Raw genomic sequence first — 24,274 nt, 5'->3', positions numbered from 1 at the left:
TTGACAAGTTCATCTGTGGTGTATCTTCCCCTTCTGAAACCAACCTGTACATCTAACAGTTTTCATTCCATATATTGCTGAGGTCTAGCTTGCAGGATCTTGATCATTACCTTACTAGCATGTGAAACAAGTACAGTTGGTTATTTGAGCTCTCTTAACATTGCACTTCTCTGTGACTGGAATATAACTCATTTATTTATTTATCTTTTGTTGACTGGGTTAGTCCCATTAGGCTAGTAGCCTCTTTTCAGGGGAGACCTGATATGGTATTTATCCTACTGGGGGAAATTTGACCACGGCATCTGGGAACTACTTGAAGCTTTGAAGGCAGCCAGTAAGCACATCCATCCCCTTCCTAGTGCAATGGCAGCTGGGAGGACAATATGCAATGAGGGAAAGATGTTAGAAGGCACAAAGGCAAATGCCAGTGCTGAGAGTAGCAATGAGATCACACATGATTTAGTAAAGATTTTTCAGCAAAATGTATTTGCTGAAGCTGAAAAAGAATAATCTGCAGGTGAAACATATGTTATTACACCCCTCCAGTTGGGAGAGTTGCAGGATGATTATTTGAAGGAGATGGTGAAGCAGATCAAGCTGGAGAATGAAAGAGGTATTTCCTGGGGAGACATTATGGATAAAATACAGAAAGAAGAAGCAGAGTCCATCCTGAAGGACAATGGTGAGACAGAAAAGAAAGCCTACACAGAAGAGGTGAAAGAAGGCAAAAAGTGAGTAACAGAAAAAGGCAGAACAGAATGCAAAGTGGTAGGATATGGTGAGGATTCCAAATAAAGAAGAAAAAGAATTGGATAGGTATGAAGTTTGGGACAACTTAATGGTTCCCTTGGGCGTATAAGCACAAGAGGTATGAACATTTATTCTTCTAAACAGAGACATTTAGTGACGTTATAATTGGGACTGTTTATGCAATGACAAATTTTCTTGAGGAAAATGAAAAGAAGAAGAACTATAATCCTTGGAATTTATATGTAATAAAAGCATTTAGCAGGGAAACAAAGAAGATGTGTGTGTGCAATTTCAAACAGAAGCAGAAAGAAAGACTTTGAAAGGACATTTGGAATGTTTATGTAAAGAAGTGCTGGACAGTGCAAAGGTTTAAGGTAAAGGGGGTTTATGGACTGCTGGGTGGGATTGTAATATTGTGTTAAAGACAGAAAAGGACAAAATTATATATTCCAAGTATGATAAATGTTGAATGAAATAAGGTTGTGGTAAACTACTAGGGACAAGCCAAAACATGTTTTCTTTCTTTTTTTTTTTTGTTGAAAAGAAGGGCATCTGATTGATAACCATGATTAAAAGGAATTTTATATTTGTGGGGAACCAGGCCATGATACAAGAAAATGAGAAATGAAATGTTATAAATGTAACAAAATTGGGCATTTATGGGTGGATCATAAAACTGAAACTAATAATAACGAAAATGGAGAGAAACAGAAGAAAATAAAGAGATGAAACATTAGAAATGGTGGAAGTAGACGATACGTTAGGTAAAGAAGACAAAGAAAGAAATAAAAAAGAGGAAATAGAGGAAGGTTCTGAAATAAGTAATGAGGAAGATATAAACTGGAAAGCTGCGAAAGGAAAAACATCTGTTGATAAAAGGGTAAAAGACAGGAAAAGAAAATTTAAAGGGATGAGTATAAAAGAAAAAAGAAAGGAAATGGATGAGAAAATAAAATTATAATTTCTAGAAAATTAAGAGAAGAGAAAGTAATAATTTTAGAGTACTTTCTGTAAATGTAAATAGCATTAAGAACATAGTGAGAAGGATAGGGGGTTTGGAATGGTGCAGTAAATGTGTGATGTAGATGTAATTATACTAGAAGATACAAGCGTCTTAACAAGTGAAAAAAGAGTACAATCAGAAAAAGTATGGCAAGGAAAGATAATTTGGAATTGGGGAAATGATTGCTGTCCTGGAATAGGTCTATTTTGCAGAAATACAGTGAAATATTAGATATGACTTTCATGAGAATGAGAAGACTAACAGAAGTGGATTTAAAATAGAAAGAACAAGTACATGGAATTATAGCACTATATGCTTATGTTACCTATAAGGAAAGCTGTGGCTGTCAACTAAATATGGGCAAATATCAACAGAATCAGGGACAATCAGGGAGACTTCTTAAAATATTAGTACTATTAACATGAGATATTAACATAATAAGAGAATGTGAATTAATATACTTTTTTCTTAAATAATAGAAGTCTATAACTATAACTGTTATCATTATTTATTAAGTATATCTCACCGCCATGTCTCCAAAAGTCAGCAGTTTTAGGAAAGATTAAGAGGGACAGAGCTAAAATTTGTGTCAAAATCAGGGACAGTTGAGAGGTATGGGAAAGCTTATTTCACCAGATTCTAGATTATGTAGTGATAAATATAAATAATTAGTGACAGGAAGTTTCAACTGTGATTTAAGAGGCAAGTGTAAAAAGAGAGAAAATAATGAATGAAAAATGTTAGAAGTTATGAGATGTGGTAAATTAATACTTTGGGATAAAACTTCATGGACTTACAGAAGATATTTACAGAACTGAAATATATTACTTCATAGTATCAAAAGGATTAAGTATAGCAGAAGGAGAGATAACTGAAACAGCTTTTTTTCTGATCATCTAGCAGTATGGCTAGAGATAAAGCAAAACAAGGAATATGTATAAGCAAAGGAATAAAAGATTGATTGAGAAAATGTAGAATGAAGAAGGAAAGATAAATAATACCATTATGGAAAGATTATATTACTATGAGAACATATTATAAAAACTGTTCTGAATGGCGAATGACTTTTAAGGTAAAATATAAAAAAATGTTTCTTACAGTGGCAGTATGATATGAGAAAAGTAGACAAAGAAAAGTGTAGGAGAGTTTATAAAGATGCGTTTGATGATTTTGAAAATAATGACAGAGGGTATTTTGATAAAAAACAGAATTATAGAAAATTAAGGAGTTATTATTCAAGTAAAGATATTACTTGCAAGGAAAAGAGAAGAAGTATTGGCATATTTAGATAGATTAGTAAAGGAAGATAGTAATTTAATGACAGAAATGAAAAATGTATAAGGAAAAATAAAAAGATCCAATGCAAAATGAGTAGATAACTCAACTAACATGGCAGAATATATCCAGTTAAGTTATTTGGTAAGTGCTTTCATGCATATCCTGCACTTCATCAGGCCAGTAAAACTTGATTCCAAACTTTGTGATAAAAAGTTGATGGTCTAAGCCACAATACGCTCCAGGTGTTATTTTTGCTGACTGCATAGAGTTCTTCCATTTTGGGCTGCAAAGTGCATAGTCTATCTGGTTTCAGTATCGACCACTTAATGATATTATGTATAAAGCCTTTGCCTCTGATTTCACCCCCTCACTTAAATTGCTATATTGCTAAGCCAATCCCTACCATACCAAATGTAATGAAAAATTTAAAACAAATCCCTGTGGTGGAATGCTCATAAAAATAAATTATGTAACAAGATAAAGAGACTGCTTAATGCTTATAAGAGGTCTCATTCTACTTACCTTAATAGTACACTTAAGCAAACTAGCAAAAGGCTTAAGGGGACCATTAAGAAACTCAGAGCTGAGTATGAAATCATAGTAGCCATTAGGACCAAAAATAAATCAAATATTTCTCTAACCATGGCAAGAAGTTAAGACCTAATACCCAAAAATGTTTAGAGATAGTCCGCAATAATATTACACTATCTGTCCCTTAAGGAAGTAGCTGGTATGTTTGATAACAAATTTAGTTCAAAATGTACTATGCCACAGTCAAGGGAGCCCACAAGATTTTTGCAGGGGGGGGGTGCAAACCCGGAGCACTGCCCCAACCCCTCCCCCTTCAAAGCACCACCCCCAGCCCCACCCCTTCAACCCCCCCCAACACACACACACAGCCATTCCAGTATCCCATTACTTGGCTATTTCTCCCCAGTTGCCATAAACACTGTTCAAAACTCTCTGTGTGCATACTGTTTTATGCATTACTTCTACAATGATTACAGATACTTGGGTTTTAATTTTCAACTTTTATTTCAATTTTAGGGCCTCAGGGCCAGTAGCCTAGTAACCTCCTATTTTATACCACAAACACTACTAGACATTTGCTAAACTTAAACAAAGCAATAGTCTTACAATGAAAACAGACTTAGCATTAAAACTTCTCTAATTTTGAAACTCACATGCACTGAAACAGCATTGAAACCCACATTCAAAGAAAATGCATCTGGCCAGTGGCAGGTTAAGTTTACCTTTGGACTGTTTTCAAATCATAGGCCGCTTGCACACATTTCAAAACCATGCAAAACTGCTTTGATTCACCTTCCTGATTGTATTAATTATAATATATAATAGCTGAATTATATCCCTTGTTAATATAGCACCACTTAGAGTGTGTTTTATGGTTTTGAACATTTTTTTCATTAAGCTATGAAACAAAACATATGAACCAATAATGACAAATTGCCCAATTCAGAACATTTCAACCATAAAAGGCCACTTAAACATCTATCATTACATTCTACCAATATCAGTCAATATGCACAATCTCTGCTGAAGTAAAAGTCATCTGAATAATTTCACATTAAAGAGATCTGAAACTAATGGAGAGGTCGTTGCTAGAAAACAGCTTTATATTTCAGTGTTTCATCTACAAATTCAGTGCCTACTGCCCTTAAACAATAAATTGCCTATATTACATTTTAAAAAAATGCTAAGCTTGTATATTGCAATAGGAATAAGTGGTAAGCGGAAGCACAGGTCCATAGTTACTAGGCATCTCATCCAAAGGAGGACATACTCAGGACTGCAGCACTCCACCCCCTTAACATACAAATCTACATGTGATGGGAGTAGAAACTACAGCCTTCTACATCAAGATGCAAGTGTGCTACCTGCTGTGCTACTAAGACTGTTTTGAAATTCTACACCACAACAGTGATACCATTTGCTAAACAAAACAGTTGTACATTTTAAGCAGACTTAGCATGACCAGTAGTAAACTTCTCTTCCCTTGAAGCTCACAATTCCTTGAAAATAAATTCCACCTGCTGACTTTAAATATGGCATTTCACTCTCTCTCAAACACACACACATACCTCAACCTCTATGAAAATCTGTACGGTTGAGAGGTATGACACAGACATACATACCCCGACCTCCTTAGAAAGTGGATAGAACAACATTTTTGCATTATGCATTTTCTGAGGATATGAAGTCTAAAACTCAACTTCAGTCTTCAATGATTTGCCAGAAAAAAACAGAATTTTATGAGAAACAATCTGAAAATATGAGGCAAAAATCTGGATAATTGTGTGGTATGAACCCCCCATACACCCCTCCCCTCCCTCTTACACACACACACACACACACACACACACACACACACACACACACACACACACACACACACACACACACAAACCTCAACCTCTTAGTGCACGAAATCTGGACAAAACCTAAAATAAAGAGTATTTGGAGCGGTACCTGCCAAAGAAAGCATAGTATGCAATGATAGACCTAATGAGGGATATACAGACAGGAATTAAAGCTTCCTTGCTCCTAAAGGAAATATCCTTAGAATTTAACTGTGCTAGAAAAAAAAAAGATTTGTTAACTATTACTGCTACAGCTGTATGGCTTAACACACTCAGATTGCTGCTGCCCCAACAACCTGATGTTGTGTAGATGTCAAGAAGTGTATGAGAATGCCAATGAAAAGAGAACTGCTAATTTATTCATTTCCATTTGTAGTGAAAAAGTGTCATAAAACTGTGCATTCAGGTGGTACATTCTAATCCTGAGGTGGTGACTTCAACATATCTTTTGCATGTGCTCTGTGCTAAAGCCCTTCAGAGAAATAGTGTGACTGATGTTTAATTAATGCTTACTTGTCCTAAGAAGGGAAGACGTGTAACCTGGAATCTTGATGGTGTTGCAAATGCAAGTTCTTGAGAAGTTTTTGGAGAAGAGCTATTAACATCATACCTGCAGGAGAAGAGGAGCTACAAAACAGCACCAGTCCTTAGGTCATGAACCCTCGATCCCTGCTGCTGCCACTGTGTTATAAAAGTAAGGAACAGAATGTGCTCTGATATCTTAAAATAAGTAGTAGAAATGCTGCCTTCAAAAATCCCTTGCTTAAATTGTCACTTAATCTTGAAAAAAGAACAACTAATATCAAATTGTGATGAGACAAATAAGGACTTTGGATTAGAATATATCCCCCAGAGGAAAGGACAATTCATATTTCATGTCAAAACAAACACACCTACCACTCACTGAAAACATTAGTAGAGCTACAGCTGTAGCATCATGATGTACTTTACCATCATTAAGAAAAATGAAATTCTATGTTTGGCATTATCGACTGACTGTAAGGATCCACGATTTACAAGGACAGGGTCCAAAATAAGAAGAGGCATCTGGGTCATTCTGTCAGATCAGAGACAGGTAAGAGGTGTGTGTGTGTGTGTGTGTGTGTGTGTGTGTGTGTGTGTGTGTGTGTGTGTGTGTGTGTATATATGTGTGTGTGTGTGTGTGTGTGTGTGTGTGTGTGTGTGTGTGTGTGTGTGTGTGTGTGTGTGTGTGTGTCTGTCTGTGTGTGTGTGTGTGTGTGTGTGTGTGTGTGTGTGTGTGTGTGTGTGTGTGTGTGTGTGTGTGTGTGTGTGTGTGTGTGTGTGTGTGTGTGTGTGTGTGTGTGTGTGTGTGTCTGTCTGTGAGTGAGTGTGTGTGTATATGTGTGTGTGTGTGTGTGTGTGTGTGTGTGTGTGTGTCTGTCTGTCTGTGAGTGTGTGTATGTGTGTGTGTGTGTGTGTGTGTGTGTGTGTGTGTGTGTGTGTGTGTGTCTGTCTGTGAGTGAGTGTGTGTGTATATGTGTGTGTGTGTGTGTGTGTGTGTGTGTGTGTGTGTGTGTGTGTATGTGTGTCTCTGTCTGTGAGTGTGTGTGTGTATGCGTCTGTCTGTGTGCGTCTGTGTGCGTGTGTGTCTGTCTGGCTATGAGTGCGTGTGCGTGTGTATGCATGGCAGATTTAATGAGGGGGGCCTGTGTTAACACGATACATGAGCCACCAATAGAAACTACCAAATGAAAGCACTGATTTGCACTCACAGTAGTTGAGGGCAATTCAGAGGCATTCAAGTTAGCCAATAATGAGGTCCTATCTTATTGCAACTGACATGTCTCTGATTTGCAATTCTCTGCCTGTTGGGAAAAAGCCATTTTGGCCATAGCTCTTACTGGCGGGGATCTCTCTGGATTCCCAGAAAAATCATTCCAACAGCACTAAAACTAGAAAAATAATTAAAATAAAAAGTAAAAAGAATAAAATAAACTGCAACAAGCTCTATCAACATCAAAGCCAGAAAGATATATGCTAATAAATCTTTAACGTTCATCTGAAATACACAGCAGTAATTAATGAGACAAAATATACATCATGCACTAAAAACTAAAGAATGCCTTCATTAAAACAAAAATAGTAGCATAAATAGACCCTGAGCCCCCATTCCAGACACTTTGAAGAAATGTAGTCCAAAAGAAGTAATCTGGTCACCATTAAAAATTAAGAAAAATACATAACAGAAAGAACAGGCAGGAAAAAATACATGAGAAGCAATTCTAGCTACAAAAGCAATAAAACACAGAACTGGCATAAAAAACATAAGAACCAAATTCTACCCACACAAATGTAGAACAAGTCTACCCAAGAAAAACTGCAAAATTGCATGATTGACCACCCATGCCCAAGCCTACACATACCCCTTAGATTAGGTTAGCATAACTTGTCATATATATTTGGGCAGCATGACTAGGCTTAGAAAGCCTTCCCCGGGGGTTATTTATCCTTGCAATCTCCTATGAGCCTGTAAAATAATTAAGAAAATCTCTCTACATACCTACCCCTCAGGTGCATATACAGATGCTCGAGCCTAATTTAGCCGCAAATTTCAAAATTAATAAACAACTTCACAAAATGTATAAAAATGTCATTAAACTGCTGCATGACCTCCATTCTATTTAAAACTACCCTGCAGTCTGATAGAAAAATATGTGCAGAATATAAGCACTCAGTATCAGATACAAAATATATCCCATATTGATTCGGAAATCAACAACACAACTCTTGCTAAGAATTAACTCTATATTCAGTCTTAGACATAAACCTATAGAAGCCAATTGAAAATATAAAAAAAATGCCTAAATAAAATTAGCCCATACATCACAACCTGCAAACTCCCAAGTAAAAGGAAACTAAAACATAAATGTGCACTCACTCCAACACAAACACACCCTTAGCAAATAAATAACACTAAACTCTGACTGTAATAATGGTAAATAAAAGAAGCAGGCTCTAACATGCTGAAACACAAGTTTTATTCAGATAAACTAGAAATCAGTTAGTGTTTTTTTTTCTTCTGTGCAAGACGTTTGACCATGCATGTAATGCTAATTGAATATTTCATAACTGATCACATGACACATTATATCAAAATGTTAAGACAGAGTAAAAGGAATGCACCAACCAGTATTATGTTGCAATACTTTCTGCTTCCTCCTCAATAACCTTTTTAAGAACACATTTAAAATTGAATACAATGATCAAGCTTGAGAAAACACATGCATTCTACATTATCTGCTATTTATATTCTTGAAGTTCCAAAATGACATCCCTGCCACCTCATCTAATATCATTTTACATGATCTATAATATAAAAAATACTATGTCTGCAAAGATCATTAACAGCATTATTGTGCTTAGCATAGTAATGCTAATAAATTCTGATTCTTAGTTCATTAGATGTCTTTCCTGTAGAAAAGAAATTACATACTATGTTATCTGAATTAAATGTAAAAGTTACAGGTGCCTTTGTCTTAGTGAAATTAGAATAAAATGTGTGGCTATCCGACACTAACCTAAACATTACAAGGGCGATATTTAAAATATCCTCAACATCTTTCCTGACAGTTGTCATTTTGTACTCTGTTTAAAAACTGTTTCAAATTCCTTTCCTTCTCCTTTATTATTAAATAAAGGTTACTGGAACACTCTATCAGCAATATCCTGATTTACAGAAAGTATATGCTGATTGCAATGCATAACACTTTTACTGACTGATATCCCCCAGAGGAAAGGACAATTCATGTTTCATGTAAAAACGAACACACCTACCTCTCACTTCTACATTCGTCTGGTGCGTCCACAGTCCAAACATCCTCTGAAATTCAAATTCCCGGTAGGTGCGCGAAAGACGAAGACGTAAACCATCGGTCGCACAAACACAAAAGACGATAACAGGTCGCAAACACCTGTTGCGAATGGACAGGATGCAAAGGGGCATTCTTAAAGAGGAACACCCTTTAAAAAAAAAACAAAAAGAAGTTTTTTTTTTTAATTAAATAAAATGAATTTCTCAGCCAGCCAGTTCCAGGGGGGTGCAAGTGCACCCACTTGCACCTGCCTGTGGGCGCCCTTGGTCACAGTTTTAGCTATTCCCCTTGTTCGTCAGTCCTAGCTGCCCATTTTAATTACCATGGAACAAGCTCTCTCAGCCCTCTCAAAAATAAAGAACATCTCATCTATGGGTTCTGGTAACATACCACATTGCCTGATTATCATTGCCAAATAGGGCCCATTTGATCTCTTACTCAACCTATTTAATATAAGCCTCCCCAGTGGTTACAGTCCTGAAGCCTGAAAAACAATAATTGTAATGTCATTACACAAGGGTAGCCCAACAATGGACCCTGGAAACTGTAGACCCCTTAGTCTCACTAGCCTCGTGTGTAAAGCTATGGAGTGCATTAACTCAGAACTCATTAATCTGGACATTGTAATTCTCTTAACCCTGGAACCTAATCAATTTGGCTTAGTCAAAAGAAGGTCTGGCCTCTTTAACCTCATTAATTTCTTTGAATATATAACCAAAGCAATAGATAGTAGTTATGTAGTGAATAAAGTATATCTAAACATGACCAAGCACTTTGGCACTACTTCTCCATATAGGCATTATTAACAGACTTGTTAAATCGGAATATAAATCTTTATGTTCTGTGGTGAATAGCTAATTGGTTATCTGACAGACCCCATGTGATTAGAGTCACAGCTATCACTTCTGAAAGCAAAAAGGTTACCAATGGAACACCACATGGGTCTGTGTTGAGCCTCCTCCTATCTGACATTTATTTCTCAGACCTTCAGGCCAGCACTCCTGGCCTATAGTTAACCAAGTTTGCAGATGACTGTTAATTGGATGTTGCCATTCAATCTTCCACTTATTCACAATTGCTCCTGCATGAGTTAGACCATGTTAACAATTGGTGCAAGGGCAATGGTCTCAAATTAAATGTAAAAAAGGGTAACAGTTCATTTTTGTGAACAAAATATTGTCACATACCTTTTAGGTGATGTACCCCTCCAGTCAGACACTGTTGTAAGGAATCTATGCATTCTTGTTGATGATTCATTATCATTTGGCCATCATGTTTCTATAGCAGTTCAGTAAACTCCTCCACTATAGAATGCTTAAAAATGTACAAGATCAGTCACACATTGATGCATTTTACTGCAGTTACTATTAAGAAATGGAAAATCATTTTGTAGTTGAACCATAAAAATGACAAATTGCTATCCAGGGTGTGAAAATCCACTATGATATATTTCAGGGTGATTCTTAGTTACCATTACTGTTTTGTCTTGCTGTCAATCTGTTGAGTTATTTACTCAAAAGCATAGGTCATAGATTCAGTCTGACTACAAGAAAATCCTCAAGTGAGTGGATATCGCATCTACTTTTTATGGATGACCTAAAATTGTATAGTTCATCAGATAAACACCTGAAAGAGCAACACAACAACAAGTGGTTAAAACCTTCAAAGATGACATAGGAATTTCATTTTGTCTTGAAAAATGTGTAAAAGTAACATATGAAAGAAGAAAATTGAAGACATAAGAAAATATAAATCTTGGGAAGGAATGTGATATAAAATATTTGGAACAAGAAGGTGTGTACAAATATCTTGGAATAGATGAGGAGCAGTGATACAGCATGAAAAAAGTAGAATAAAACTCATTAAGGAATATTTTAGAACACTAAAATTAATACTAAAAACTGCTTTGACATCTAGGAATAAAGTTCAAGCTATAAATCAACTTGCACGTCTTGTTTTAACATATAGCTTTGGAGTAATTGACTGGTCACAAAAAGAGCTGGATAAACATGACAGAAAAACAAGAAAATTGCTCCATGCCCATCAAGTGATATACAAGAGCCACTGTTTGCCAAAATTATATATCCCTCCATCTGGTGGAGGCATGGGGCTCCTTGAAATTGACTATACATATAGGTTGGTGATTGTGGGATTGCATACTTTTTTACTGACGTCATCAGATTCAAACATATTAAAAGTTGTAAAACATGAACAAAATAAGTCCAGGATGACCCCTTTGCTAAGGTCAGCAGAAGTCTTTAGGAAAATAAGCAAGCATGGAAATCCAACTCAATGTGGATAAAAAATCAGGTGGCAACAGAAAGTACAAAAAAATAAAATAAATAAAACAAATAATGGACTCAGGAAAAAAATGATAAATAGAAGATTCACAATTATAGCAAGAAGTATAGAGATCTGCTGGAACAGCTGCATGTTGACCAAGAATTTTTGTGCTAATGGCTTAGATATAGTGAATTTAAACTAAAAGATGAATGGTTAATATTAGCAGCACAAGATAGTAGATTACGTACTAGATGGTTCATAAAATTGTTAGAAAAGGTAGGAGAGACAGACAATTGTAGGTTTTGCAGTAAAGAACCAGAAAGAGTTCACATCTTGTTGCAGGGTGTGACACACTCATGGATGAAGGTTTGTATACTGAAAGACATAACAATGTGGCAAGGTTGTTACACTGGAGACTTTGTAAACATTTTAACATAGAGGCAGCTGAGAGATATTGGAAACATGAACTGCAAAGGACTGTTGAAACTGATGAAGTAATGATTATATGGGACCACCCCATACCAGCTGCTAAGAAGGTAGAAGCAAACTGACTGGGTATTTTAGTTCAAGAGAAAAAGAAATAGCTTTGACTATTGAAATTGCTACACCCAGTGACTACAGTGTCTTATGAACTAAAAGACATACATTTGTAAAATATCAGGACTTGCGAATAGTAACTAGAGCAATGTGGAATAAGGATACACAAAAAGTTCCAAGTGTAGTAGGAGCAACTGGACTGATAAAAAAGAATCTTCAAACATATCTAAATATGCTGCTGATAAAAAATAACCCCTTATGAACTACAAAAAGGGGCAATTCTAGGTACATTGCAGGTGCTGAGAAGAGCACTCTTATCAAATGTCAAAGATGGAAGCAAAACTGATTTCATGAACTTTAATTATGCCCTGACTTAGGAAAGGGGTCCATTCCTGCCAATGTTAAAACCTAAGCATTTAAAGAAATTATACCAAGCATCAGCTTTGAATAGTGGCCATAAAGATGTATTTTATGTATTAGACATCCTTGCAATCCTATAATCTTGTTTAAGAATCTAGAAGTCTTTGTATATACGTGGGATATTGCTGTAATACTCAGATGGCATGTGAAAATGGCCATGTTGCAGATACAGCACTGAATGACTTCTAGCATTCTTCATTATCTTTCTGCAACATTTAGAGAAATGCATTACCTTGAGTTGGGTATTTCAAGTTTTTACAACATATGCACATTTATAGTCTAGTCTCCATTCTCTTCCTAAATCCTCTGTATACTTTATATATGGGGGATGTATGCTAACTGTTCCTAGAAGGTACTAGTAATTGTCCATATCTACTACAGTCATATGCCTTTCAATTCCATATGTGAAGCAAACACACTTTTTAACATGGAAGCCAATAACACATTTGCTGCTTTTACGGAGCAGGAACTGAACCGACATTACTCTTTAGCGGGCGGGATTAAAAACTATTGTTGGATTAATGTAAATACAATGGGGGTAACAATGTTACAATAACAGTTACAAAAAGTGTAATTTTTGCAATGGTTTGTTATAGCACCATTAATATTAACTGTATAATTTCTCTACATAACTTTTTCTAACCAGCTCATTCCAAGACACGAGTGTTTATTACACATGGAGGGACACATGGGCTATATGAAGCAATATGCAGTGGAGTTCCCATGATTATGATGCCACTCTTCGGGGATCAAGCCAGCAATGTTAAGCGTATGGAGAGGCATGGTGTTGGGGTTATCCTCAACTTACCTGATTTGACTTCTCAGAAGCTATTGGAAGCCTTAGAAACTGTCATTAATGATACAAGGTCAGTACTAATGCTGTTATTAATGATGCAAGCTCAGTACTAATATTTCTTTAAGCTCTAGAATGATAACAGTATGCAAATTCATCAATATAGACCACTTTTTTTTGCAGTATTTTAAAATTTAGAAATACTGTTTCATTTTCTCCTTAACCTCTTTTTTGACATGCATTTCTTTATTTTTTAAACAAGGAATATCTTTATTAAATTATTACTTATGACATAGGAATCATGCATTTATATAAATGAAAACAAGCCATATTGCCATATTTTGAGTTGCAAATGTGTTATGTATTACTTAAAAGCTATTCAGTCATTGTCAAGCATTACAAAGTTCATGTATTTCTTTAGATCATTTCAAGTGTTGTTTAGTATAATTTCTCTTTCAACTCTGCCTGTCTGTCAGTCTCTCTCTCTCTCTCTCTGTCTACATATCCATCCATTTTCTGTCTGCCTGTTTCCCTGTTTCCCTTCCTATCAATTTAACTGTCTGGCTGTTTTCACTTCTTTTCATAATAGTGAAATCCTGTTAAGCTCCATCAGTTATTTCAGCATTTAGGTTAGATCTTATGGTTTAACACTTTTGGAAGTCTTAGTCAAAAAGTAGAACCAGCCCGTTTTGTAACTTGGATGACAAGCATTCTGATTTTCATATTCGTTGGTCGGAAAGTTGCAAAGATAATGGCCTTTTAAGAGAGGCTTTGTCAAGTTTTTATTTCGATGGACTCACATTGCATATCTTTTTCTGAGGCTACAGCTGAACCTCTAAATCTATGTCACCTAGCAATCATTGAGTTCAGTAGCTACTGTTTTGCAGATACTAAGGAAAATATTGTATGATCAAATGTTATTTTCAGTTTAGAGTGACAGGATTCCTATCTGGAAAATAACATCACAATGCCTGGAGTACTTTTAAGTCTTTTAAAGAAGGTATACTGTTGCTCTTCTACTTTGGACACAAAAGAAGAGTCTTTGTGGGTTCTGTTCAGGCAGCTTTATTTTATACAAACACATTATGATAGAAGATAACTGACTGTAACTTAAGTAACTTATATACAAACTGCTGTAATCATACATGCTTACTCTTTGGCTACACTCTCAAAATGGCACTAGGAATGGCACGTGCTTAACATTTATACGTGCACGCTCAGTCTTTGACGTGCTTCTTAAAGATACAGCACATAGCACGTGCACTCTGATCTACAGCCTCCCTCTTGAAAAAATGAAACATGCAATGTTATGAATCTTTTTGACATGCAGATATCACAGACAGTTCTCTATCATGCATTTACACAAGATAAGGTACATTTATACACAGGTAAGTCCATGTTGCTGCATATTTCACACCGGGCCTGGATACTTGTTCATATCGTGTGACATAAAACTGGGAATTGGGCTGAGCAACTGGAGCTGTCTCTGAAAATGTTCGATCTTAGAACTGTTTGGAACATCTTCAGGAATTAAATCAGAGGTAGGAACATAGTCTGGAATGGGAAAAACATTTGGTTCACTCTGAGATCTAGACTCTGTGTCACTGAAGCAATGTTGTGATGATGATTCTAGTACAGGAAGTAGATGCCTATGATTTTTCCTGTACTCCATACCCTTGGATTCTACATGGTAGTATCTCGGCTTAGCACATATTCCTGTAACTTGACCAATCCGGTCGAAACCTTTCACCGTATGTATTCTCACTGTCTCTCCTTCCCTCAACGGACAAAGAAATCTGCTTGATTTATCATAACTGGACTTCTGGATTGAACACTTCATGAATAGTTGAGCCTTTATGGTTCTGTTGTTCTTAGCTTTAAGCCTCAATAAACTGGAACTAAGATGTAGAGTCATTCTGGTTTGCTTGGAAAGAAGTCTTTGAGTAGGTGAGCCAAGAATATCTTCATGGAGTATGTTTCTGAGATTAAGTAAATTCAAAAAGACATTGGTATTGTCACGGTTTGACCTTTCAAGTAATTACTTTGCACTTTCCACTGCACATTAAGCTAGATCATTTGACTGTTGATATTCAGGACTGCTAGTAACATGTAAAAAGTCACATTCTCTTGCAAATTTCTGAAACAACTGACTAGTAACTTGAATACCATTGTCAGAAATAACTTTGTGTGGACTACCATGGGCTGAGAAATGACAGTTCAACTGAGTAATAACAGCAGTGGATGTTAGGTTAGGTAGTAGATCAATCTCAAACCAATTTTGAATAAGAGTCTACCAATACTAAGTAGTGTTGAGTGTTCCACTTGAAGATAGCAGTGGCTACTGCTGACCAAGGTAGTTCAGGAACTTAACTTAGCTGAAGTGGTTCTCTTTGCAAATGTGGTCTAGTACTATTGCATACTGAACAAGAAGAAAGTATTTTATCAATGTCTTTCATTAATGAAGGCCAAAATACTAATTCTCTCACTTTTCCCTTAGAGGATGTGGAACCTGGGTAACCACAATGCAAAATCTGGATATATTCTTGTTGTAAGGAAGCAGAAACAACAATTTTAGGACCATTGAAAATAATGCCATCTTCCGTCAATATTTCATCTCTGTAAGGAAAATAGGTTTGCACTTTAGGTGGTACAACAGATTGTTTGATGGCCATCCAACATTAATGTAGTGGTTGAGCATTTGCAAAATTGGATCAGCCTTTGTATGCTCTCCTAACTCATCAAGCCATCAAGCTTAGTGGTAGAAAAATGATGCACTGCCATTACATCAAAGTCAAAATTCTCTGCTTCAAGCTGTTCCGTCATATCTCTAAGTGATGTGGATAAGGTATCATCCAGACAGAGTAGCTTGCCTTTCGTATAGACCATTTTGAAGTTGTACTTCTACAATTTGAGCATCATTCTTCAAAATCTCGCTGGAGCTGAATGCATAGGCTTCTTTAGAATAGTAACTAAAGGTTGGTGGTCAGCTTCAATCTAAATAGCTGAACTATAAATATAATCATGAAACTTGGAACATGCAAATACTATTGCCAAACGTTCTTTCTCAATCTGAGCATACTGCATCTCAGTTTGGTAAGTGTTCTATATGCTCAGGCTATTGGTCTGTCCTCTTGAAGTATAGCTGCACCAAGACCAAATTTTGAAGCATCATAGGAAAGAATGACTGGTTTATTCACATCATAGTATCCTAATGTAGGTGGGGTGGCAATTTTATGCTTAAAGTCTTCAAATGCCTTCTGGTGATGTTCTAAGGATGACTGTGCAACATTTTTGTGAGTCAACTCACTGAAGTCTGATATAATCTTGCCTAAATAGTTGACCATGCCTAGGAAATCCAGTAGAGCTTGAATATGGCCTGGTGCTGACATTTCAAGGATAGCTAATTGCTTGGTCGGGTCTGGTCTCAAGCCAGTACTGATAAATAAATGACCTACATATGTAACTTCTGGTAGCCTGAATTTACACTTCAGAGGATAGATCTTCAAGTTTACATCACATGCTCTGTCTAGAACCCTCTTTAGGTTTCTTTTCTGTCATGCTCTGCTTCACCATTGCCTCCAACCAATAAATCATCTACTATTATGGGATAACCCAAAAAAATTAGTTCCATTGCCTGCTGAAAGACTTCACTTGCAGAATTTATTCCAAATGGCATCCCTAGGAATCTGTATCTGCCAAACAGTGTACCAAAAGTGGTTAGTAATGAGGATTTGCGATCAAGCATCACTTGCCAAAATTAACTTTTTGCATCCAAGACAGAAAAGACAATGGCATTTGGGAGTTCATATTAAAAACACAAACGTTTACTTACCCGAACACATATTCCGCGAACTACAAATACACCTAATGCCCTAAACCGCGAAATTCAAAAACTCAAAATGTTATACTTGTCCCATCCCACCGCCCGCTACATACTACGTATACAAACAAACTAAATAAACCACATACATACACTAACCAAAACCCTACTTCTAACCCTAAACTAAACCCTACTTCTAACCCTACACTACATCTAACATACATTACCATCCATGCACTTACCTTAACCCGCACTCTAACCCTATGGTCCGTAACTATCGCACACTTACCTTGCGGAGCTATACCGCAGAAGGGCCAACTATGACAATTCGATGTTTCTGATTTCGCGCTTCAGGACAGTCGATGTTTTCGTGGTTCGATGAAGACGTGTCGGTGTTTAGGTGTTTGGGTAAGTAAACATTCATGTTTTTAATATGAACCTGCATTCGGTATTAGGGCTGCATCCTCTTCAACTGTGTGCATTGGATGATATGGTCTCTTCAATGCTTTGTTCAAATCTCTTGGGCCAATACATATTCTGATTTCGTCTAAGCCTTTTTTGTGAGCTGCTACCATAGACGACACCCATTCAGTTGGTTCTGTAGCTGGACAAATTACACCTTGCTGCACCATTTTATCCATCTCAGTCTTGACTTTATCCTGCATAGCTACCGGAACTCTTATTGCAGGTCTAACTACTGGAGTGACCTCTGAGTTTAACTTCATGGAGTACACAACTGAAAGTTTGCCCAAATAGTCAATTGAAACTAAGAGATGCACTTATGTGATGAACTTCTTTGGAAAAAGAAAACAGATTTATTCTCAAGCTATCTTTGAGACACAATAATGACTGTACTGGTATTTGGACTACATAGAATAACAAGTTGTAACAGTTCTTGGCCAAATACCAGGAAAGCATCACTAAGCCTTCGGTTTGAATTTCTTCACCTCCATAAGCAACAAGTTTCGTACTACTGGCCACATTAAGTTGTTCATTAGTTCTCACTTTAGCAAATGTGTCTGCTGATACAACATTAAACTTTGAACCAGTGTCTACTTTAAGCTCTGTGGATTTACCATTGATCCGGACAGTACAACACACTTCACTCTTTGCCAATAAATTCACTGCAACAACTCTTTCACCAAGTACTGATACACCATCTACATAGAAAGCTGACTGTTGCGTCTTTACTTGATCAACTTGCTTTTTTGTGTGACTTTTCTTTGCAACTGTATGAGGTTTACTTGATTTGAAAAACTTTTGAAAATGGTTCCATTTTTTACACTTGTGACATTGCTGACCAAATGCTAAGCATTTCTCTCTCTTAGACTCATGATTTGCACCACAATTGTGATAGTTAACAATAAAGCTGGACTTGGGTTTTGCTTATTCATGCTTGTACTCCACTGAGGAACATGCTCCTCTAACTGACCTACCCCAGGATTCATGAAGGCTGATTTTCCATGCAGGAGCTCCTGCAATGAAAATGGTCGCTGAGCGATCCAGGAAAGTGCCGTTTTCACATGCACGAACGGCCCTTCACTGTTCTAGCATGGAAAACTGGCAAATATGCAAATACCCTCATTTGCTGGTGAAAACCATGCAAATGAGGTGATTTTGCGATCCACCAAGCTGCCAGGTCTCTGTGCTAGAACAGTGTCAGTGCAGAAATGTATTCGGCTAGTACCCGAATACATTTCTGCATCTGACAAAACGGAGGCATGGCAGCTTGTGTAAAAGCATGTATTGTGTTTAATACATATGCCAATGGCCAAATATAAGGCCATTGGCATTAAAAACAGTTTATTTTTTTTTTTTAATTTAAACTTTTTTTTGGCTGATCTCGGCCATTTAAGCTTAGGGCAGCGGCACGCAAACTGGATCATATCAAAAAAAAAAAAAAAAAAAAAAAAAAAGGAGAAAAGTCAGTTTTAAGTTAATTCTGCTTTTTGCCGTTATAGTCAGTGGCATGCAGAATGTAAACAATACCAGGGAGCACTGGTTGTCAAGGGGAAAGGGTCCGTTTAAGTGCAGTAACTAATGACCTACATGCTGGGGTATGCAAATGAGGGGAGTTATACTGAATCACAAATTTCTTCAAAGTGTCAGCTGGTACCTAACCGTGTAGGTGCAATACAACAGTGCAAGTGTAAGAGCTGAATGACTTCATAAGGGGATGTGTCATGCTTCCTGTAAGCTCATTGGAGCTCTGTGGCCCATGTTTGTCCTTAGCTAAGCACAGCCAAGGAAGGGTGTGTGTCAGATGTGCCTGAGCACCGTGTATATAGCCTAAACGTTTGTGTGCGGCACACACTGGGATTTAAACAAAAAAAAAAAAAAAAAGAGGAAATGGCAGTGCTGTTTACATTTGAACACTGGATATGTGCAGCATGCCTCAGGGCTTAAATAGGGAGGAACTGGGAAGGGGAAACAGCACTAGGAAGGCAATCAAGGAGAACTAGCATAGCTGGCAGGTGGAATGTATCAGAATCAGCCAATTACACATGCAGCAGCCCAGCACATTAATATAAACTATGCAAACACCCTACAGACTGTTTTTTCCCACAAAGTCTACACCACTGGTTTACACAGGTAGGGGATTTTTAACCGGCAACACTAACTAAAAATGTTAGAGGCTGTTGCTGCTTTACTCCATCAATGTGTGCTAGTAACTGAGGGTGGTGAGGAGGAGAATGCTGACAACTGACTCACAGTGAGGAGGAGGAGAAGATTGTACAGATCCAGGGTAACCTACCAGGGGCTACATGAACTGGAGATAGTAGAGCACTATAGGGTGGACAGGGACATTCTACAGCAAGTCATTGAGCTGTGCCAGCCATGCCTCACACACAGAACTAATAGAGGGGAACCCATCCCAGTGGATACCAAGGTATGTCTAGGCATAAGAATACTAGCAACAGGTAACTTCCAAAGACCAACTGGGGATATCATGGGGGTCTCACAGGCATCAGCATCCAGGGTACTCTAACAGTTCCTGGATGCCATGACACAACATGCCAATGAGCACATATATTTCCCCACAGACCGTGAGGTGCTGACCAGACATATGCGTCTCTTCCACCATATAGCAGAATACCCTGAGGTAGTTGGTGCTGTAGACTACATGCACATCCACATCAAAGCACTACCTAGTGAGGGGGGCAGGATCTACATAAACCGCAAGGACTTCCCCTCCATCAACTGCCAGGTCATGGGCGATGCCCAGGGAATTATCATGAATGTGTGTGCTGGCAGCCCTGGAAGCTATCACGACTCCCACATCTGGCATTGCTCTCAGCGGTATCAGGCATTTGCTGTGGGGACATCCCAAATGGCCATCTAGTGGAGGATGCTGGCTATGCACTGGAGCCATGGCTGATGACACCCATCAGAAATGCACACACACACACACACACACACACACACACACACACACACACACACACACACACACACACACACACACACACACACACACCTGGACAAGAACACCATAATGAGGCACATGCATTCCAGGATCATTGTAGAGCATGTGTTTGGGATGCTCAAGTCAAGGTTCTACTCCCTTGACATATCCGGTGGAGCCTTGCAGTACTCTCCAGCTACATGTACACAAATGTTCATAGTATGTGCCATGCTACACAATATGATCCTGCAGAAACAGCTGCAGCAGGAAAAGTGCGGGGCAGGGCCACACAGCCCCCCACCATTGCCAAGCCTAGTACAGGCACAGAGCGACTCAGAGGAGGATCATCCTGAGCCTGCTCCTGTAGGCAGAAGGAGGCATGCACAGTATGCCCAGGACTTGGCAAAGAGGCAATGCATAGCACACACACTGACACTGTAGGGACCCAGAGACTGATACCTCTCTCCGACTCGCACATACAGTAAAAGGGATGCCAAACATGACACTACCTGAGCTTTACCATGTATAAGGAGTGTACTATGTGGATCCAGCATAGTCAGCCCTCCAGCAATGTCCTCAATACTAGCCCAGCAACAAGGTAAGTCACCCTCCTATCAATTACTGAATGGAGTAGTATGTTCTCATACTTGTATGTATGATATGGATGCAAGCATGCACGGGAACTGGGTGGCTGAATGGGAAAGTAGCAGACAGCTATATGGGACAGCAGAAAATTCATAACAAATACTGGTGTCAACATACTAGGCAGAACTACCAAAGGTAACAACCTCCACTGCAGTACATGTGATGGCCCAAAGAACTGTGGGTGTCAATAGGTCACACACATGGATGTCTATGAGGGTCACATACCCACCACCAGCCTCACCCAGCAGGACAGGTGTAAATGACCATGAAGAAAGGCCTGGCTAAGGCCCTCAAATGATGACAATGGTGAACAGCCCCCCACCAGACCTACACAGACATACTACAACAGGTCTGGCAGGTGCATTCTAGTTCTGAAGGGTAAGAAGTCTGAAACTGAAATATATGCCATTAAGATCTAACATGTGTACTCTACTAAAATGCCTCCTGTCTGCATGATAGGTCACAATAAATTATGAAATGGAAGCCAACAGAGTAACCAAAATACCAGTACAGTTATTTTAAATGTTAAAGTCAGCAGGTGTGCACCCCCCCCCCACAATCTCATGTAGAAATACAGTAACAGATGGCCTGCAGCACTCCCAAATGGCCTACAGTCCTCTGGCAAAGGCCCATGCCTCACCCATAGTGCCAATGTATGTAATGTCAGGGGGTCCCAACTAACAACCTAACACAGTAAGCAGTAAGCAGAAAACAAAAGCAAGCCCATGTTGACAAATACCAGTAGCATGCCTCCCCATGTCCTACTACAAGGACTGTGGATCAGGCTATAAATACTACTGGGATAAAGGCCCAACTGTAGGGATACCTCTGAAATATTGCTTACATAATGTTAGGTGGAGGAGAGAATAATAGAGGGGGGGTGTAGAAGCATGGATGTCATGGAGTGTGTGAAGTCTGAAACTCTAATGTCCGCCCACACTACTCCCGACTGCAAATCCATGAATGAATAGCCACACAACTGTTTGTAAACTACAATGGGAAGGTAAACTGATCAGATATATGAGTCCTGCCACTGGATAACCTGGGTGTATCTGTACAGCTGAGAGGTATGGCCCCAGCAGGATATGGCCATTCCATACAGTTGAGAAAAGCACAAGGAGGGGAACCCCAGCCAGCATACTAACAAGGTGCAGGACCATTTACACAGAACCAGTCTATTGTCTGTAGCTACCCCTCCACAATGACAGGTGTGTGCCAGAATGTGTAGTCTATATGCCTCACAATATTGGTCTCAGCTTCATTCATCTTGTATTTCCCGGTAAATAACTGTGAGCAAAGAATGATGACTGTTAGTAGTTGATGACATGACATATCACAGTGTAAAACAGTACATATGTCTTAAAATCTATACTACAACCAAAAATGTCACACAAGCAGCACAGACAGCAATAGTTACAGTATCCCCCCCCGTATGTTAAGCCCATCGTGTCTCCATATTGGCAACCTATCTACAGATATCCTACAGAAACAGTTTGCTAGGTATAGCCGTAACACACAAAACCCTGAACTGGAGTCCAACCCTCCCTGGAATAGATGCACACACTCAATATAGAAGGTCATACTGGTCATGCTCCTACACTTAAAGAAATAAAGCCCATGTCTCACAACACAGTGGACTACAGATATCGGTTATTCACAGCTGTCTGTGCACACACACCAAATTGTACACCATTGATACTTCACACACACACACACACACACACACACACACACACACACACACACACACACACACACACACACACACTGGATAGGAATACTCACACATATCTAAGGTCAACATAATATAATGTGTTAAACATACACACACACAGACGTGGGGAAGAGAAAGACATACAGCGACAGAGAGAATCCCATTATGAGGCCTGTCCCACCCACTACACATTCCATTGGCCTATATCACATGATGTGCTGATGTCATTCACTGTAGAAATACCTTTGGTTAGTCCTCAGCCCTATAGTCTCAGTGGTGCTTGTAGCAGTTGTAATATCAGTCCTGTCAAATGTAAAGTTGTGTGTGAGTGTGTGTGTGTGTGTGTGTGTGTGTGTGTGTGTGTGTGTGTGTGTGTGTGTGTGTGTATGTGTGTTTCTAGATGAATGTCGTTGAGGCCATTCACACTCACTAAACTTCCCTTACCCCTCCTTCAGCACTGCTGATGTCACTCACCTTCAAAGATACCTTTGGACAGCTCTCAAATATATAAGCTTCATAGCGCTTGCGATAACCGTGTAATACTATAGCGTAGCAAGCTAGTTAGGTAGGAGTTCCAGTCCTGGCAACTGTGTAAATGTGATTGTTTGTGTGAGAGAGTGTGTGTATTCTTGTAGACACCTGATTTTGTGATCATTCACAATTACAACACTTCCCTTACCCCATTTATAGCACTGCTGCTGATGTCACTCACCTTCAAAGATACCTTTGCACAACTCTCCAACATATAAGCTGCATGGTGCTTGCAATAACTGTGTAATACTATAGTGTAGCAAACTAGTTAGTTAGGAGTCCCATTACTGACCCTGGCAACTGTGTAAATATGAGTGTTTGTGTGAGAGAGTGTGTGTATCTTTGGAGAGACCAGATTTTGTGGATATTCACACTTACAACACTTCCCTTACCCCTCCTTTAGCACTGCTGCTGATGTCACTCACCTTCAAAGATAACTTTGTTCAGCTTTTCAACATGTAAGCTCCGTGGCACATGTAATAAATGTGGAACAATGTAGTAGCAATATCTACATAGGTAAGAGTTTGAATCTCATTCTTGGGAAGTGTTTATGTGTGTACATATTTTGGCCCCATTTACACCCAGTACACATCTCAGTGCCTGATTTTAGCAGTCCTGCAGATATCATTAACCTTAGAAGTACCTGTTGGCAACCCTAAACCCATACCATATGGTCAGAAAGGATAGTTATATAGAGGTTTGAACCTCACTCCTGGGAAATGTAAATGTGTGTAGGGTAAAATATTTTGTGGAATCTCTCACCTACTACATCACCCAATGCCAGTATTTACAAGGGCTGGTTATGTTCTTCACCTTAGAAGTACCTTCGGACAACATACATTGTATAAGCTCTGTGGCATGTGCGATAAATGCTTAACACTGT

At 38.5% G+C, this 24,274-nt stretch overlaps 1 protein-coding gene across 3 annotated transcripts in view; it reads left to right on the top strand.

Annotated features, from left to right (window-relative positions):
• Positions 1–24,274, top strand: part of LOC122804867 (UDP-glucuronosyltransferase 1A1-like) — an 879,031-nt gene that overhangs the window by 756,282 nt on the left and 98,475 nt on the right. For all 3 annotated transcript variants that reach the window (XM_044075045.1, XM_044075044.1, XM_044075046.1), the window contains exon 4: positions 13,129–13,348. In XM_044075045.1, the coding sequence (XP_043930980.1) occupies positions 13,129–13,348 (220 nt within the window). The remainder of the gene's footprint in view (positions 1–13,128; positions 13,349–24,274) is intronic.

This window comes from Protopterus annectens, chromosome 6.part0, assembly GCF_019279795.1.
Source record: "Protopterus annectens isolate FY-2018-M chromosome 6.part0, PAN1.0, whole genome shotgun sequence".
NCBI lineage: Eukaryota > Metazoa > Chordata > Ceratodontiformes > Protopteridae > Protopterus > Protopterus annectens.
Note: the sequence above shows the minus strand (reverse complement) of the source record. Positions and strands in the feature narration are given on the sequence as shown.